Source organism: Ambystoma mexicanum, chromosome 4q (assembly GCF_040938575.1).
Source record: "Ambystoma mexicanum isolate Mex_15411 chromosome 4q, UKY_AmexF1_1, whole genome shotgun sequence".
Classification (NCBI taxonomy): Eukaryota; Metazoa; Chordata; class Amphibia; order Caudata; family Ambystomatidae; genus Ambystoma; species Ambystoma mexicanum.
Window position 1 is genome coordinate 778,457,887 of NC_090928.1, and position 17,449 is coordinate 778,475,335.

Here is a 17,449-nt window from a genome sequence, read left to right on the forward strand (position 1 = left end):
TGTTGGGCCCTGCCCGTGGCGATGAGTCCCACAAATGTACCCCCCTAAGACAATACTAAGCAATGCTGCTGCTTGTGAACAACCAATGTCAGTTAAATGTGTCTGTAATTGTGAGACAAACAGTTAACTAACGCACCAGTGTGAGCATGATTTATTAAAACTTGCCTCGTGGAACCACTCTCATCTATTTAACAATCAAAACTCTATTTTAAACAACTTTGATATCATAATGCTGCAAGAAACGTGGCTCACTACTTCTCCAATCTGGCACGATCACATCATGCACTGTACTCCTGCGATGCAAGGTGTTAAAGGGCGTCCCACGGCGGGTTTGATTACGTGCATTAAAACTAGCGCTGACCTTAAATTGATCACTTCTCACTCATCGAATCCATTCATACAATTGACTATAATATCTGTCCGTGCTACACTGTATGCGTTGGTTAACATTTATTGGAATTGTCAGGGGATTGATGACATAAAATGTTTTAATGACCTAGCGTGTCTGCTAGACTATGTTGTTGTTATGTTACCAGACATTGTTCACACGGTTTTAGCAGGGGACCTTAACTTGCATCTCTTTTCACCTGTTAAAGCTTGTGAAAGTGTTAGGCAAACATAATGGAAAGATATAATGTCCTCGCGTGGTTTAGTCATGCTTAATGGATCTTGTATAGACGATAATTCGCCAAAAGTCACCTGGCATCAAGGGCAGGCGAGTACCATCATTGATTACATGTATGTTGATCAGAAACTGTTGTCACAAATAGAAGGCTTTCATATAGTTCCAACTGTGGACAGTGACCGCCACATGCTATCTAGTTCCTGGCATATTCCCCGGAGAGTGGCTTCTAATGCACCATCTAAGTATTGTGGGACTGTGAGGGTAAATGCTCAGGGAAACCGAATAAGGTGGTCCGAAGAAAGCCTAAATCATTCCTCAAACTCGCTCACATCGGTGTTTGCCCACTCATGACTAACTGGCGAGCTGGAGAATGTGTGCTATTATGATCTCATGCAGAGACATTCAGTCACTAATCGGAATTAAAAAAAAACCTTTGAAATGAGAAGGCACGTCTATGATGCCCAAGTTAAAAATAAAAAAACTGAATACTGTGCATTGAGACGTAAAGCTGCTCTGCTCCCAGCTGATCTTAAATTAGCCGCTTTAACCAAAGCAAAGACAGGCTACAAAAATTGGTTGCAAATATATTGCACAGCACTTTGGCAAAAAGACGGTGAGCACATGTTGAAACTATTGTGTAATCAAAACACCGCACAAATATGGGCTACTCTCAATGAAGTTGTTACCATCCCCCAATCGATAACACAGATCCATAATGTACCTGAGCGAGCATTGATTGGATATTTTACTAAAATGTATGCCTTGCCAGTGTCAGTAGCCCCAGCACAGGAGGAGGGGTGTTTACCTGTGTTTCATCTTGACATATTAAGAGCGGACATACTTTACTACATTTCCTTAATAAGCCAGACCAGAGCCCCGGGCCCAGATGGGTTATCAAATAAGACCTTTAAACTTAACCCCGAGCTGTGGACCGAGATCTTGTTCCAAATTTTCCAGCACATTAATGTTACGCAAAGCATTCCAAAATCATGGAAACATTCTATTATTATTCCACTGTTTAAAAAAGGCGATTGCACTAAACCTCAAAATTATCGACCAATTGCCATGCTGGATGCTTTGGCCAAATTATACAGTTGCATCATATTGCAAGGGCTGAATGACTGGACTAGGATTAAAGGGAAAAGAGATCCTTTCCAGGCGGGATTTGTTTCAGGTTTGGGTACCTCCCCTAACATGCTCCTCCTTAATTTGATCAAGAGTAAGTATGCTGGACGTAAACAAAATCTATATATAGCCTTTGTCGACTTTAGCACCGCGTTCGACTCTGTCGATCGTCAGATACTATTTAAGAAACTTGAACAATATGGCTCACTCTAATCAAATTACTGCATTCAAATACTTCAATGCAAGTCAGACTGGCTTTGGGTGGCTCATTATCTGCCTCTATTCCAACAAATCATGGACATAAACAGGGGTGCATCTTGGCGTCAACAATATTTAACTTGTTTTTGCTAGATATAGGCTCGATATTTGAATACACCATTTCAGATGCTCCTAAATTGGGCCTACAGAAAATTATCTGGCTTCTATACGCTGATGACCTTGTACTCCTATCATGTTCTCCGCGTGGATTGTAAAACTTGTTGGACAATCTTCAAGAGTATGTGTCTGAGAATCATCTTACCATCAACTTAGTCAAAACACAAATCGTAACTTGTCTGACCACTGCTAACAAAAAGTCTGATAGATATAAATGGACCCTTCAAAACCAAGAGGTGGTGCAAGTTCCACAATATTAATACTTGGGTCTTCCATTTACAGAATTGCAAAATGACCACATCTATACAGCAACTTTGGACGCTAAATTGCGTTCATTATCATCGCAAGCTAGAATTCTGTTGTATAGATATGGAAAATGTACGTTAACTCATATAATGAGTTTCTATCAACAAAAAGTGGTTTCTATCATTACTTATGGAGCTGAAACAGGATCCCCTAAGTTAAGATAATTTTGGGACCATTATGAAGCCTCTTTTTGGAAAAACGTATTAAAGCTCCCTAAATGTACACCATTACCACTACTTCGGCATGAATTAGGCAGCATATCCATGCACATCCAAGTGGTGTGGAAATTTTGCTCACTGTATACAAAATGCATATTAGGCGCCACGTCTCGTCTCTCAATGTATTGTGTATCCTTGCAAACCATCGCTTTACATCGTGTCTTGATTTTTCAAAAAAATTGACTGAGTATGTGTTCGAGGCTCTAATTAATGCTGACATTACTCTTGAACTCTTATTATAAAATCCAACTAAAGCAACATTTTAATTGTATGGAGTTGACTGGATTCATGCTCGCAATCAATGTATGGCCTATGTGGATGGGGGCACCATACTGTTATTGCATAAAAGAATGTGCACTATGGAACCTTACTTAGTGAAATGCCCATCTAACTATGTAAGATCCCAAATGTTGCGCATTCGGTTGAATTTATGTGCCACAAGGCAGATCCTAGGAAGGAGACGTCTCATTTCTAAAGATGAGACATACTGCCGATACTGTAAGGAGCCTGCCCAAATTGAATCATTGTGCCATCTGATAGTTGACTGTCGTGCATTGTGTTTGATCTGGAACAAACTGTTTGATAAGTGCAGTCATACCTTATCACCTCGCTCCAGTGAGGAAATCTGGGCATACATCTTATCCAACTACAAAACACTGATACAGATTGCATTGGTCCAATTTGTTAATGCCGTAATTCCATCTTAATTAATGTGAATCTTACACTAGTGGCCTCCGGAATCTATACCTGATGGGATTATGATTGTGGGGGAAGGGAGAGGTCAATTATCCCTTGTTGGAAATCATGACGGTTTTAGTTTTCTGTCTACCATTATATTTCTCTATTTTGTGTCTTTTCCTGTTGTGTATATGATTTGAAAATTTAGGGTGTGTTTGTTTAATAGTGTTTAAGATTGATTTATGTAAAGATGACATTTTTATTATCTTTTACTGGTATTTGAATAATAATACGATGACATTTTGAAAGGTTGATTTTTCAGACAACCAAAATAAAAAAAAAAATAAAAAAAATATTGAATTGAATGAACCAAGTGAAAAGTACTATTTTGAATCCAATATTGAATGAACTGAACAAAACCCACATTTATTGAACACTATTTGGAATACAGCAAGTAAGCTGAACACAGAACTAAATAGCAGAAGCCAAAATATATTTGATTGATTGAAAGCAACACAGATAACACACTGAAACACATTATATAAATACAATGATACAAGATGGAACCAGCCTTGATGAACATTGAAGTAAAAATCAAAACGAAGCTAAACTGAAGGAAATATACAAATGTGTTAAAATTGTGAAGCTGCACTTTAAGAAACTGGCTAATAAAACTAATATTGAACTTTGAGGGAAACCTGAAAGTTCCTGGTCGCTTGACCTGTAACGGGTGGACCGTGTGGTCTGAAAATGGGCCTTGACCAGATAACTCCTTTATGTCAACAAGGAAACTTGCTGTGGTGAAAGACGGAAAACTGCTCTGGATAACCATTCGACTTGGGGAAGGGAACCCTGAGTTGTGTAAGTCCAGTTGAAAGACTAAAAGCTTCAAGATATTTCCTTTTGATATCGACATTAAGCTTGGGGAAGGGAACCCTGAGTTTTGGTGTCCTGAAACTGTGTTGCCTTGGAACTGTGTTAAACTTGGGGAAGGGAACCATCACTTTTAGAAAACTGTATTTTCTCTAGTATTCAAAGGAGGAGAAATTGAACTTTGTGGTGAACATTTGGGAGAGAAGGCTGGCGAATAAGCCAGAGTTGGAAGCTGGAAGTAGCTCAGAACTTTATGTTTCGAACACTACTTGATTTATGGTTGTTGCCCTCACAACTAATACAAAACCATGTGGAGGGACAAGTATAGGATTTAGATACAGACAGATTTTACTGTAGAACTTACTGACACTGACGTTCCTTAGTTTCTTTAGGTAGGGAAATCCCACCTTAGTATAGGGCAAGTTAGGCCTTAATCTATCCTGACTTATGTAATAAAACATTGTTCAACTTTGAATCTGTTGTCTGTGTCTCCTTCCATGATGCCAACCTCACAGGTAGTAGTAAAAATATGTATTGAGCCCAGACATATTACTAGTACAAAGACTAGTTTTAAGGCACTGTACAAAGTATTGACAGACCAATAGAAAACAAAGTACATAAAACAGAATAGATAAAATAACAGATGAACTCTCTACCTTAAGGTATGTAAAATGGGCACACATACTTTTTCCATTGACATTTAATGTTTTGTAGCATTAAATATTTCTGATGGACGTAATTTAGACAAAAGAAGACTGCCCAATATCTCCACCATTTTCCCCCATATGATGCTTTGTGGAACTTGTTAACGACCAGCAGATCTTTGACATTGATCTTCGAGGTCCGCAGGGTATATACTTCTGAGGCGTGCTTTATATGTACTCTGGAGCTAACTGTTTGTATTTTTCCAAATGTGCACAAGTACCAGCACTATCATTGCTTCAATTGGTAACCAACCTAGATCTGTCCGTGCATGAAAGATATATACCCATTTTTTAATGCCAAAAATAGTACACACTGCCCGGTTTTGCACTGCTTGTAACTGGAGGTGGATTTTGTTGGCATGCCTAGGTAAAGATGCATACAATAATACAGTATTGAAAGTATAATTGCATGAACTAGGCTCTTCAAATAGCCCACATCAAGAAGAAGCTTACATTTTCTGATATTATAGAGATGGAAATGTGTGTTTTACTAACACATCAGTATCTACTTGTGGACCAAATGAGAGCTGGCTATCAAATAAAACTGTCAGGTTCTTGACCACCTCCACGGGTATAGGAGGCCATGGTAGGGGAGAGGAGGTTTGGCCGGGCATCCAAAGGACAGGACTTCTGTCTTATAGCCATTTAAGCAAAAGCAGTTATCCTGCATACATCACTGCACCGCCAAAAAAAATCTATTTCTCTACTATACTACCTCCATTCAAATCCCTGTGGAGGTTCAGGAATATCGGAGTGTCATCAGCATAAAGGCCCACCTTTCTATGATCTGAACCAATGGGTACATATAAGTGTTAAACAATAGGGAGAACATTGCTGATCCTTGTGAGGCCCCACAGGGGAGAGAACTGCTTGGTGAGATAACATTTCCCAGCTGGAATATCTGCTTCCTAGAACTCAAAGGATTTCAGCCAAGCTAGTGCTGATCCTGATATGTTAAAAAAAGTTTTGAGGTGTTGAATGAGAATGTTATGACCAACTGTATCAAAAAGATTAGTGAGTGTTACTGGAGTGTATTCTTCAAGTTCTTAGGCTGAGACTGTTTCACTCAATGAAATCTTAGTCTATAGTTAGTTATTGCATAACTGGCAAGTAAAGCGCCCAGACCCACATGGATAAGGAGTATTACACTGTAGAAGTTATAGATATTTGCCATTAGTGGATGAGGGCTTAGCACGTTTTTGTTTTACTTTGAGAATAGAGATCTTTGGAACTGCCTGAAGATGATGTGCAGATGGCTTGGAAAACTGGATCGTGTGGCACCACGGGCTGCAAGATGCATAAACTCAAGTGAAAAAAAACAGATAGGTAGGTGCTTACACTGATAAGCATTTTATTACATGTAGGAAGATGATTTTAGATGCCTATATGCATGTGTTAAGATCAGTGGACCATATCAAATCTGTGCATTAGTCAGCGCTTGATTCCAGTTGTCATGCATTGACACCTATACATTGACACTATTGCGTATGTTCCAACATTAACACATGTTTAAGATGTGTTTCAAGGCCAGTACCCAGGCCTTGTAAATAAGGGATGGAAACCCCTCTCAGTTGGGGGTGTGAAGCCTAACAGAGAAAAGTCTAGAGCTAGTCCTATCCCTGAGGTGGAAGGTGGAAGTTAAGAGGGCCCCAATTCCTGTACTCTTGCCAGTGCCAGCATGTATCTCGGCAATACACCTCTGCCTCAAACCGAGGTTCAAATACAAGAAACTTGCCAGGGTTTTTCAGTTTCTGTTAGAGATACATCATCAAAACAAGAAACCGGGAAGAAACAACAGAGAGTGAATCCGGAACAAGAAACCGGGAAGAAACAACAGAGAGTGAATCCAGACCCAGCACCCTACAATTGTGATATGAACGCTGAAACCCGGTCACTGCTCACCTGCAGCAGTGATCTACCTCCATTTGGTTGGACGGAGCAGGATGGTGTTTCTTGGTAAAGTGCTTGTCCACAGGTGGGAACAAGTCAGGCTTCAGCTAAATTGCTCTGACATGTGCCAGAAGCTGAAGCTTTAAAGGGCAGGAATGTTTCCTTAAGGGGTCCGTGCTCCAGGACATCATTAAAACCAAGCTCAACGTTGGAGACAGATAGTGCATATATCCACATTAACTCCACTGTCTTTCCAATGGGCCTCTAGAAGACTATCTTACCCCTATGATAAAACGTAGCCTGCAAAACCTCCAAGTCAGCAGAAGTTTCGAGGCCACTGGCATTCCGAAGGTCAGAAGTGAAGATGGCCAAACATTCATACTGCTCCTAGATCTTTTCTAGTAAGTCACCCATATTGCCTTCCCAGAGGGACTCAAGACCACAAGGGACAGGGTCACCCGCCAGGGGCACATCTTAAGAAAGAACGGCATGGAGCAGCACCAAGATGCTCAGCACCAGGGCTACATGCTGGAAGGTGGAGCCACGATGCACTGAAGTCGAGGTAACTCCATACCTAGGCCTGGACCGAGATTGCAAATATGCACTGGTGGGCCCCAGTGGTGCCTCTGCCTGTCTGAGAAGGCTGAGTGGAACCTTGCATTCCCAATGGCACTGAGGCCAAAGACACTGGCACCGTGCAAACATGTCCAACATCTTTAACTGCATATTCTCCCCACTAGCCAGGACGGAAAAGCTGATGAGGCACTCGCTGGTAGGTGCTGAACCCCCCAAAGCTACAGTGACGGTAGCACTTCCTTGTAGAGGAACAAGTGTGGAACCTGGAAGTGGATTCATTAGGAGAAAGGGCTACACTGCAACCCTTCTCCTTTTTCTTACACTTTTTCTCTGCCTCTTTACAAGGATGAGACCCTTCCTGCTATTTGGGCTTTTCAGCTGTTATTGGACTTCTCCATCACAGTATAAGGCTCTGACGGAGTCGGGAATTTGGATTGTGGTTTGCCAACCTTGTGGAGAGTGACTCTCACTCACAGATTTATTCTACAGAGATTGACAAGATAAGCACCCCTCAGTGCAGAGGCTGGGACCCAAGAACTAAACACACCACTCCTGTTATCCAAAACTGAAATCAGCTTCCATCAATCCTTGCAGGCCTTTCAGATGCTTTGGTGGGTGTACATGCCTGAGAGATTAGTTTAGTGAACCTTAACATCTTTCTTTTCACTTCCAATGGTCTTTTCTTTAGCTTTGTGTATTAGGTCCAAGAGAATCACACCTCTAACATATGGGCCACAAGGTAAAATATGTGGGGTTGTAAATGCATTGTGCACACAGAATGGGTATTTGTGGAACTGCATTAGGAATATTGTATTCACACCTGCGAAAATGAAACTGTGTGTGTACCAACACTGTGTGCACTCGCATTTACACTCGAGTGTTTTCGAGTGTTTTCTTGTAGTCTGGTTCCATTTGTGAAACGCTGTCACAACCAAACAAGACTAACAATACAGAAATCTCTCATGGTTTATTTAAAATAAATATTAAGTAAGATTCCCCTAAATGTCTCTCAAAGGTTTATTAAAGAATATGTTGTCACTTTGGTTGTACTCTGGGAAGTATTCGGTCACCCAAAATACAGTGTCTTACTTTATGTCTTTGAGATGAACAGATTTGGGGGCTCTGGTTCTCCCTTTTGTTTTGCTTGTCTTGAGATTTGGGGGGGTCTGTTCCTTGTTTCTCACGCCTGAAGCCTTTCATGTGCTTCATTCCTTCACCACTTTTGACTACTGTTATACGCTCTTGCTGTTGGGTATCCTAACTGACTTTCTGCTCTATCAGCATTTGGCACCTGGGATATGTCTCTCTTTGTAGACCTCACTGGCTCAGTTCATGTTATACCACTGGCACCCAGGCAATGCTTCTCTTTATCGTCCTTCTGACCAACTGTGGCCCTTTTCAGTGACCTAGTGTCTTCCCAGTGGCTGGTTCTACTCACAGGTCTCTTGCTTACATACCTGATCCCTGATTGTTCTTTCCTCATCGTTCTTTATCACTGATTCCATGTCTATGGGAAGCTGGGCCATTCCTCCCTCGAAAAACACTGCTCCTCTGAATCCTTGAGCTGCCACTTCCAATCACATGGCCTTCCGCAAATCTCTTAAAAACCTGGCTCTTTCCGCAAACCTGATTAGGACCAACTAGGGCCGCTGAAACCCATCATCATCATGGACCATGACTCCAATGACATTACATTCGAAAGTAATTACAGCGCGTGGACACATTTTCAGGGAGATACCGAGCAAAGAGACCACGGAATGCGACCAATAAGTCACCAAGACAGAATTAGGAAATGGATACCACAGATGACATCCAGCACGCCTCTAAGATATGTAATTGCAGACTCTCCGCTTCCTGAGTCTACTACACAGGCCTAGCAGCCTCTCGTGCCATCAAGTTGATAAATACCCTTTCGCTCCATACCTTGCCCAACTACATACCTAAGATATGATCACAGATAGATGCTAAAACACCCAGACTCTACAATGACTCTGTCCAGCCTAGGCTTTAGCGTCACTGCCTCGATGTTACTACGTTGGTGCGATATATCTCCTGTCCGATAACCAAATATCCTGCCTAATCCTACCCTACAACCCACCATAAAGCACAACCAGTGACCTGGAAACCGGGCCCCTGAGATGCATAGTGCTAAGGCTAAGAATAATGACTGTCTGACCGAGCAAACTGCTCCTAGCTGTGAATCTACCTCCGAGTGCCACTAGAGCAAAACACAAGGACGACCACTACCAGCTCATCCAGAATCGAGTCCTGGAACAGCAGGCTCGTAAGAACAAACCATCCACTCCAGACACTCACCTCTCCTATCACCACTATGCTCACTCTCTACTTTACACCAACACACAATAGGGCGCAGCTATACCCCTCGATCAATTTCAGCATAGTTCACATAAGAACAATACTCCATGAACACCTCAACATCCTGCTAGAACGCAGCTATAACCCACAAAGGATCTGACTAGCTGCACACAAACATCCTACACAGGCCTAATGCCGCCAGAATGCAGTCTCGGAGACAACCACCTGACTGCACACATTCAACTGATCTCTCACTACGACCGCACCTAGTGCCCAGATGCAGCTACCATCAGGCAAATCACACTAGCTGCACACATATTGAGTGCACTCAAGCACCCTATACTATCCTACTCGCTCGACTGACCTGGACTCTGGCCCCCAAGGGCATTCAACCCACAAGTGCTTTGAGATCATACCAATGATATATAGAGCGCTATATAAATGCCAAATAACAATAATAACAATATCTCTCCACATGACTCTCTGGATTAAGCAGAACACTTCCTTCCTCTTTGTTGTAATCCGGCCTCTCTCTGATTTGCACTTCTGTGGCTCTCATCACATGACGCCGACAGGGAACAGGTGTTTCCAAAAGGCAGTCTGCTTTCGCTTGGAATCTCGTTCAAGCCAGTTTCATATCAACTGCATCACAGCTCTTAGTTTGACATTCTGAGCGAACATAAGATTTTCCTTCAACTCCTAATTTGACATTCCCTGTAAACTACCAGTAAGCTTGACATTCCCATTAAGCTCTTAGTTTATCCCAAATTAACATTTCAGTAATCAGTTTGACATTTCCAATCTGCTTGACATACCCAGTAAACACACTGTTTATTAAAATGCTTTAAAGTGAAAAATCCCAAATCAACCCAAAATATCTTGGAGCGGGAGCTGCAGTTAGAGAAAAAGCCAGGCTTCTGACGCCCAGAGTGAAAAAGCAACACATATCTCGTATGCCCCACAAAACAAATTGGCATGTAGTAAGATGAGGCTGCGTACCCACAACACTGAGATATGGGTTATAAGGTCTTCGGGATGAAATAAGTACCTACGAGTACAGAAAGGGATGACAGCTTTGCTGCTGGTCCATGCAGTGATATCGTAGGGTAAGTGTAAAGTGGGAAAATATTTCCCTGGGGGCCAAGAAAACAAGTACTGGCAATGCCAACAGTTTGAAGGCACTTGCCTAATATGTATAAGCAAGTCAAAAGTGTTGGCTTTGCCAATGTTTGTTTTAAACAGGACATCAATGAAGGACGCATATAGTGCTTATAATTCGAGTGGCTGAAGGCAGACCTGGTTACGACATTTTAATTACACCAGTAGCGTGTTTACAGCACTAAGTAACCTAAAATAGCTTTCAGAAGACTGCTTGCAAACACACTGGCAGGCAACTTCGAGTGTAAAGTTTGATGGTAAGGCTTGATTAAAGGTAGCTCAAAGAGTTCCCATGAGGAGGTGTTTTGGGCCCGAACTTGGGTGGGAATGGCCATAAGGATTAGCATAGCCATTGGCAGTTAATAGGTGGGGAAATAGCCAAACAGCACCTTCAAACTTTGTGTCCCTCATCATATGTCATCTCTCCCTATCTATACTCTAAGGCAATAGTTTCGGCTTATAAGTGGCTCTGCCACCTAATAGCCCAAATTAACAATGAAAGAAACACAAAGAATAAAAGGATGCCAAATATTCAGTATAAAAACACTTGAGGTGAAAAATGTAATCCATCCACCAGCGTTCAGCTATCCTTTTATTGTGGAAAGAGGGACACAGTATTGTGTCTGTGGCATTAAACAGGGAGGTTGAAGGCACAGGTTCCTTCGATATGGAGAGCTAACTTAAAGTATTTATCACTTCTGGATCCTTGTCTGACATGAAGAGTTCCTTAAATGGCATATGTGGAGCAATGCTTAATAATAATAATCAAAACAATGCACAACAGGTGCCATTTCTCATGGTATGAAAAAAATGCAAACTGTAATGGAGTCAATCAACGGAATAAGCTACACATCCTCTCTTAACATTATACAAATTCCAGAGAAAACCTGGACATTTCAGAGATGAAGTGCATGCAAATTGTCCAGCTGGGGTAAGACCAGAGCTGTAAAGCAAATGCGCATTAAAAGTGCTTACTTTCACCTTGCAAGCTTTTAAATACAATCATCACGATACAGTCCAGGAATGTTAATTACACAAACCATCTGTCTATAGTGATCACGGTTTCTAATTCACCCTATTTCGTGTTATTCTTCATGGCTTCATTTGACCTGAACAGACTAGTAGCTAGTGCTCGTGTACAGTGCGACAGGGGATTTTAGGAGGCTTGCTTCATTAGTCCAAGATTTGCAGCACTGCTATCCTCGATGGTGCTAAATGATGCGAACGCTACTTCCACGCATTAAGTAGGGCCATTTAACATCAACCAGATGGGAACGGTTCTTCTGGTCAAGGCGCTCGGAATCTTCACAAACTAAGCATATTCTCCAGCTGGAAAAGTTCATAACCATTACCTCTAAGTGGCTCCGCCGTTCTGCAATGACTCGTTCATCCTTGTTCCCAAAGAGCTTCTTCGGGGGAAACGCTAAACTGCTGAGCTGGAAGAGACATCAAAGTTCTCATGTGTGGCACAGCAAAGAGAAATTCAAACACAGCAAGAAAGTTCATTTTAATGGAGAAGCAGTGACCAAGTAATTGGCAGATTCATTTCCTGGGGAGGTGTACATTTTCTACCAGGTCTGTGGCTGGATACCTGCACTACCCAAAGAAGAGGCTTCCCTGAATCTCCAAATAGGCATAATGGCACCCCCATCCCACCAGGCCCCTAATGATTCAGTCCCCCATTAACTCCTTACAAATGCATTCCTACCCACAGATGCACAAAAAATGCCCCATCAAGGGAACTAGGTTTGTGGGAAATCGCACATACTGTGGAAAGCATGTCATGCTGGTAAACCCTTGGAAAACAGAGTTCATTCGAGCACTTGACATGTGTGAGAAAAATCTCACACAATTTGGGCTTAATCAAATAAACACCAGCCAGGCCAAGCAGCCTAGACAGGAGCACTTTTAAGGATTAGGCTCAATGTGCACAGTCCTGGCTCCCAGACAGTGCTATACATGGAAGTTAAGCTATTTATAAATAATACATTCGAGATGTTTGGGTTGAAAATGAATGTGCACTGAACACATGTTAGTTTACATGCGAAATGTAATAACTATTGTAGATCAGGGAAGTGAAGCAGAGTGAAAAAAAGATGTTCACAAGGTAAAGCAAGGAAGCTAAAATTAGGATCCGGATATTCTGGTTCCAAAGACAGCAATGTTGTCACTTCACCATTTCCTACCATTGCCAGACGTTTTGAATGAATACAGCGGTTCATACAACTATTCAGTTTATTTCTAAGCATTTCAACATTTGTCGGATAAGAACGTTTAAGGAGAGGGGGAAAATATTTGGCCAGGATCACTTAAGTTTGGACAAGTTGGATTTGAAGCAGAAATGTAATTTCACAAAAATCATAGTGGTTGCAAGTAGGACATCCTCACCCTTGAGCAAAGTCATCACAACATGTTTGAAAATTGAAAAAAATAAAATATCTAAAGTAGCCCTCAAAATGTGCACCCACCACTAGCCATTGGGGAGTGATAACCGACTCTTGGCGAGTAAGCAGAGATGTGGTCTGTGCATTGGGAGAATGTAGGTGGCAAGATACTTTCTATGCCTGGCTAGTGGAATGCAACTTGAAATGTTTACCCCTGATCCAAAAGATATGTTTAATGAAACAAATGGCACAATGACAATCTCTAGCTAATTTTCTTGGAAATGTTCTCTAATCTAATACACCAGAGTCAAACCTTAACTGCTGAAGCGAAGTTGGCTATGACATATACATCCAACATTTATCCTTTCATAATGTAAACTATAATAAACTACTAGCCAAACAGAGAACAAATCAAGAAATATATGTTAGTTGATGAGGTTCTAATCAAAGTATCATCATCAGCAACATGTCCAGAACGCCAATGCAGGGCGCAGTGCCCAGCCCTTTAATGGCAAGCTATGCCCAAAGTGCCCTTTCTCCACTCACAAGCGAAACTACCCTGCTCTCTAAACATATTGCACCAGTGAAATGATGGAAGTCACATAGACACTTGGACTTTTGAAGTGATAATGTCACTTAATAGTGTAGGTTCTTCTGCCGGTGTACACAAAATATTTTCTTGCTTAGGACTAATCCATTCAGGAAATCATTTTGAACCTGAACAATAGAAACATTCCAAAGTAAAGGTGTTTTGGACCAGGAACAGCCGAGGGGACAGTGGAGGCGACAACTCCTCCTCACTGCCCCTGATTTAGCAGGTAAAAACGAAGCTGGGTTTGCTTACTGGAGGGCACATGACACATAGCGCAGTAGGTGAAACGATCACCCCTCAATGTGGAGGCTGGGGACTGATGAACAGTGATTCCCAGGGATTTAGATGTGCCGTAGGAGCCATTAAGCATCTCCAAGGATTCTTTCACTTTTGCCCCAAACAGTTTGTGACCGTCTAATTTTTTTTATTTTTTTTATTTATTGTATATGGTTTACAGAGAAACCTTTACAAAAAAGTTAAAAAGAAAAAAAAAACATTCATTACATCAAATTTAAAATATACATACATACATTAAAAAAACATAGATCCAATTTCCAGATAATAAGGGACAAATTTAAAGGATTCAGTGCAAAATACAGTTCGACATTAAATTTCGACATTACATTTCCGACATTTAAAATTTGAAGTTTTAAAATAGACAATAGACAATAAGCCTTCAGGAATTGAAAATTTCATATAGTCGAGCATAATTATAGGAGGGGGGCGTATAGATCTAGAGCTTTAATAAAACCCGCCACAGCAACTCCATCCTTAATATTAGTAATAGCGAGACACTTTGACCAGATCAGATTGTCCGCCCCCATTTGGCCCATTACATTGAATCTAGCTAAATATTTGTCCCTTAAAGATGTCAGAGCAGTACAATCTAAAAAAAGATGCCGAGAGGTTTCAATCACCCCCGCAGTTTTACAAAAGCGACAGATAGGGTCTAAATCAGAAAACTACTTCCTTTTATGTAGGACTTCACGGGTGGGAAGGCGATTCCATCTGAGTTTAATGAGAAGAGAACGATAATATCTATTTGGAAATTGAGTCCGAATAAAAGACAACAGACCTCTTTTCTTATGGTCGAATTGTAGGTCTCTCAGAGAGGGATAAGAATGCAATTTTTCCATGGTGTTACTCCAATCATGACTGAAAAGACACTCCTTAACCTTGTTGGGATTCATTAATAGAGTGTCCCTATCAGTGGAAATATCAGACAGGGTCTTGTCACAGAGATCGCTGAATGCGTTAAGATATAAATTACGGACCCGAGGTCCCTGAGAAAATATCGTGTGACCCACATCAGCATAGAGGGTATCGGGTTTAGGAGAGAGCAGAGCTGAGAAAAGAAAAAGGACCCTCCAGAGAATCCTGGCTCGCAGTGAGACTAGACCTAGATCGTACCTAATGGCCACTATTGGAATAGAATTCGGCAGTTTCAAAATTTTCCTCCAGTAGATACCCTCAAGAGAGTCCCAGAAAGTCAAAAGTGCCGAATAATGAAGTTCCATTCCATAAAGTAGCTTTGGAGTAACCTTACCCTTAAAAAAGTCTACTACAGGCTTGAGGGAGAACATGCAGTATTTATTGTCTAGTCTAATGGATTGGGAGATGAGTGGGAGCAGTTTATGTCTAAGAAATCGTCTGAGTTCAATTGCCGAGGGTTGGGCCAGAATCAAAAAGGCGAGATAGACGATTTTGTGTGCTCTGGTGATATTTTCACCACCTATTTTCCATACTTTGTTGTTCCCCGTTCTCCCCTTTGAGAAGACCGTAGTACGGGTTTTGCTCGGGTTAATCTTCAGCCCATTGAGGATGGCGTATTCTTCAAATTTGCAAATGAGCCTCTGCAGGCCAACTTTAGTGTGATCAAAAAGAAGAAAATCATCAGCATAGGCCAACCATGAGAGCCTCAAGTCCCCCAATTTAGCACTCACCATGCCTGTATTTCCCAGAAAGTCATCCACATCAGCCATATAGAGAATAAAAAGACAGGGAGCTAATGAGCAACCCTGTCTCACCCCAATACGGGTCCTTATCCTTCTACAGAGAGTTCCTGCCAAATCAAGCCTGATATGGACCCCCGAGTTTTCATACATTGCCATAATAAGAGTTAAAAGACCTGCCGGATTGCCCCATTTGGTTAGTATTTCCCATAATCTTGACCTGATAAAATCAAAGGCATTTGACAGGTCGATAGACGCAACGTAAAGGGAACCATCATATTTACCCCAAGAAGAACTTTGCAGGGCACTAATAATAAGACCATTAAGATTGGTTGAATGGCCTGCCCTAAAACCTGTTTGTTGTTTGGGGAGAATATGGTTTTCCTTAATCCAAACGTTAAGGTGGGAAAGAAGCATAGAGGCAAAAAGCTTACAGTCCGCATCAATAAGCGAAATAGGTCTATCATTTTTGACCAAAGTACGCAGATCTCTTTTAAAAATTGGAACAATATGAGCGGTTTGCCAACTAATAGGTACTTTCCCAGATTTAACGACGTCTTGAAAAAGCAGGGAGAGGAGGTTGGCCCAGAGATCTGGCTCAGCTTTAAATGTATTATTAGTAAGGCCATTGGGCCCCGGAGCCCTAGATTTCTTGGCTTTAGAGATAAGTCCTAGAACTATCTCAAATTCAATTACAGGTTTCCAAAAGTCCTTAGAGGGGTTGTTCCCCAAAATACAATAATCTAATCCCTCACCCCCTGTATCAAATAATTCGGTATAATGCTCTACCCATTGAACCTCTGGGATGGCATTCAGCTGGTCAGCCTCCGCCACATCGTCTAGGCTAGACAAGGTAACCCAGAATGCCCTCAGATTTCATTTTATTAGCACTGCAAGCATATGCTCCGCGTCATTTTGTAGCATAGTAGCTTTTCTTGATTTACAGTAATTTTTATATTTTTGGCGGATAGTTTTAATTTTTGTTTTTTATCAACCCAATCAATATCTAGGGCTTGTACAACTCTAATAAGTTTCCGAGTGAGACCTTTTACATTAGCCAATTCTTGATCAAATCTATGAGGATGAGATATTTAAAAAAAAACCCTTCCTAAGCTGGCCATGAATACTACAGTGAAGAGCATTAAGAAAACTATCGAAATGAGCTGTATTGAAAACTCCTAATTTCCAGGAAAAAGAGGTATGGTTAAAGGAAGAAACCAGTTTACGGTTAAGTACACTGATATTAAGAGGTGACCAACGTACCCCTTTCCCTTGTCCCACAGTTTGGAGATGGCTAGGACCCCCCGCGGGCAAAAACATAATGGGAAAAGGACAGAGAAAGGAAACCCGGAGGATACCATGGTCACTCCATGGATTGAAAGAGACCTCGACATTGGACGAGAAAGGAGTAAGGGAATAATCTACTAAGACATAATCTAAGGTAGATGTTGATGAAGATCTGCGCCATGTGGGACAAGGTAAGTTAATGGTGTCATAGTAGCCGTTAAGACAAGTTAGACCAACCGAATCCAAAGCGAAATTCCAACGACGACCCTGTGCGTATTTAAGGCCTAGGCAAAGATCATCCTCCATAGCCAGTCCCAAGTCATCGTATTTGGATTCGGAAGAAATAGAGCAATCAGAGTTGAGATCACCTGCCAAAATCAATTTACCCCT

The 17,449-nt window shown here is 41.5% G+C and overlaps 1 protein-coding gene across 2 annotated transcripts in view; it reads right to left on the reverse strand.

Moving 5' to 3' along the window:
- KIF16B (kinesin family member 16B) overlaps positions 1 to 17,449 on the reverse strand; it is a 3,050,718-nt gene that overhangs the window by 84,899 nt on the left and 2,948,370 nt on the right. The window contains exon 25 of one of the 2 annotated variants that reach the window (XM_069608345.1): positions 12,197 to 12,280. The exons of the other annotated variant lie outside the window; for it this stretch is intronic. Coding sequence (XP_069464446.1) covers positions 12,197 to 12,280 — 84 coding nt within the window. The remainder of the gene's footprint in view (positions 1 to 12,196; positions 12,281 to 17,449) is intronic. 2 annotated transcript variants of the gene reach the window in all.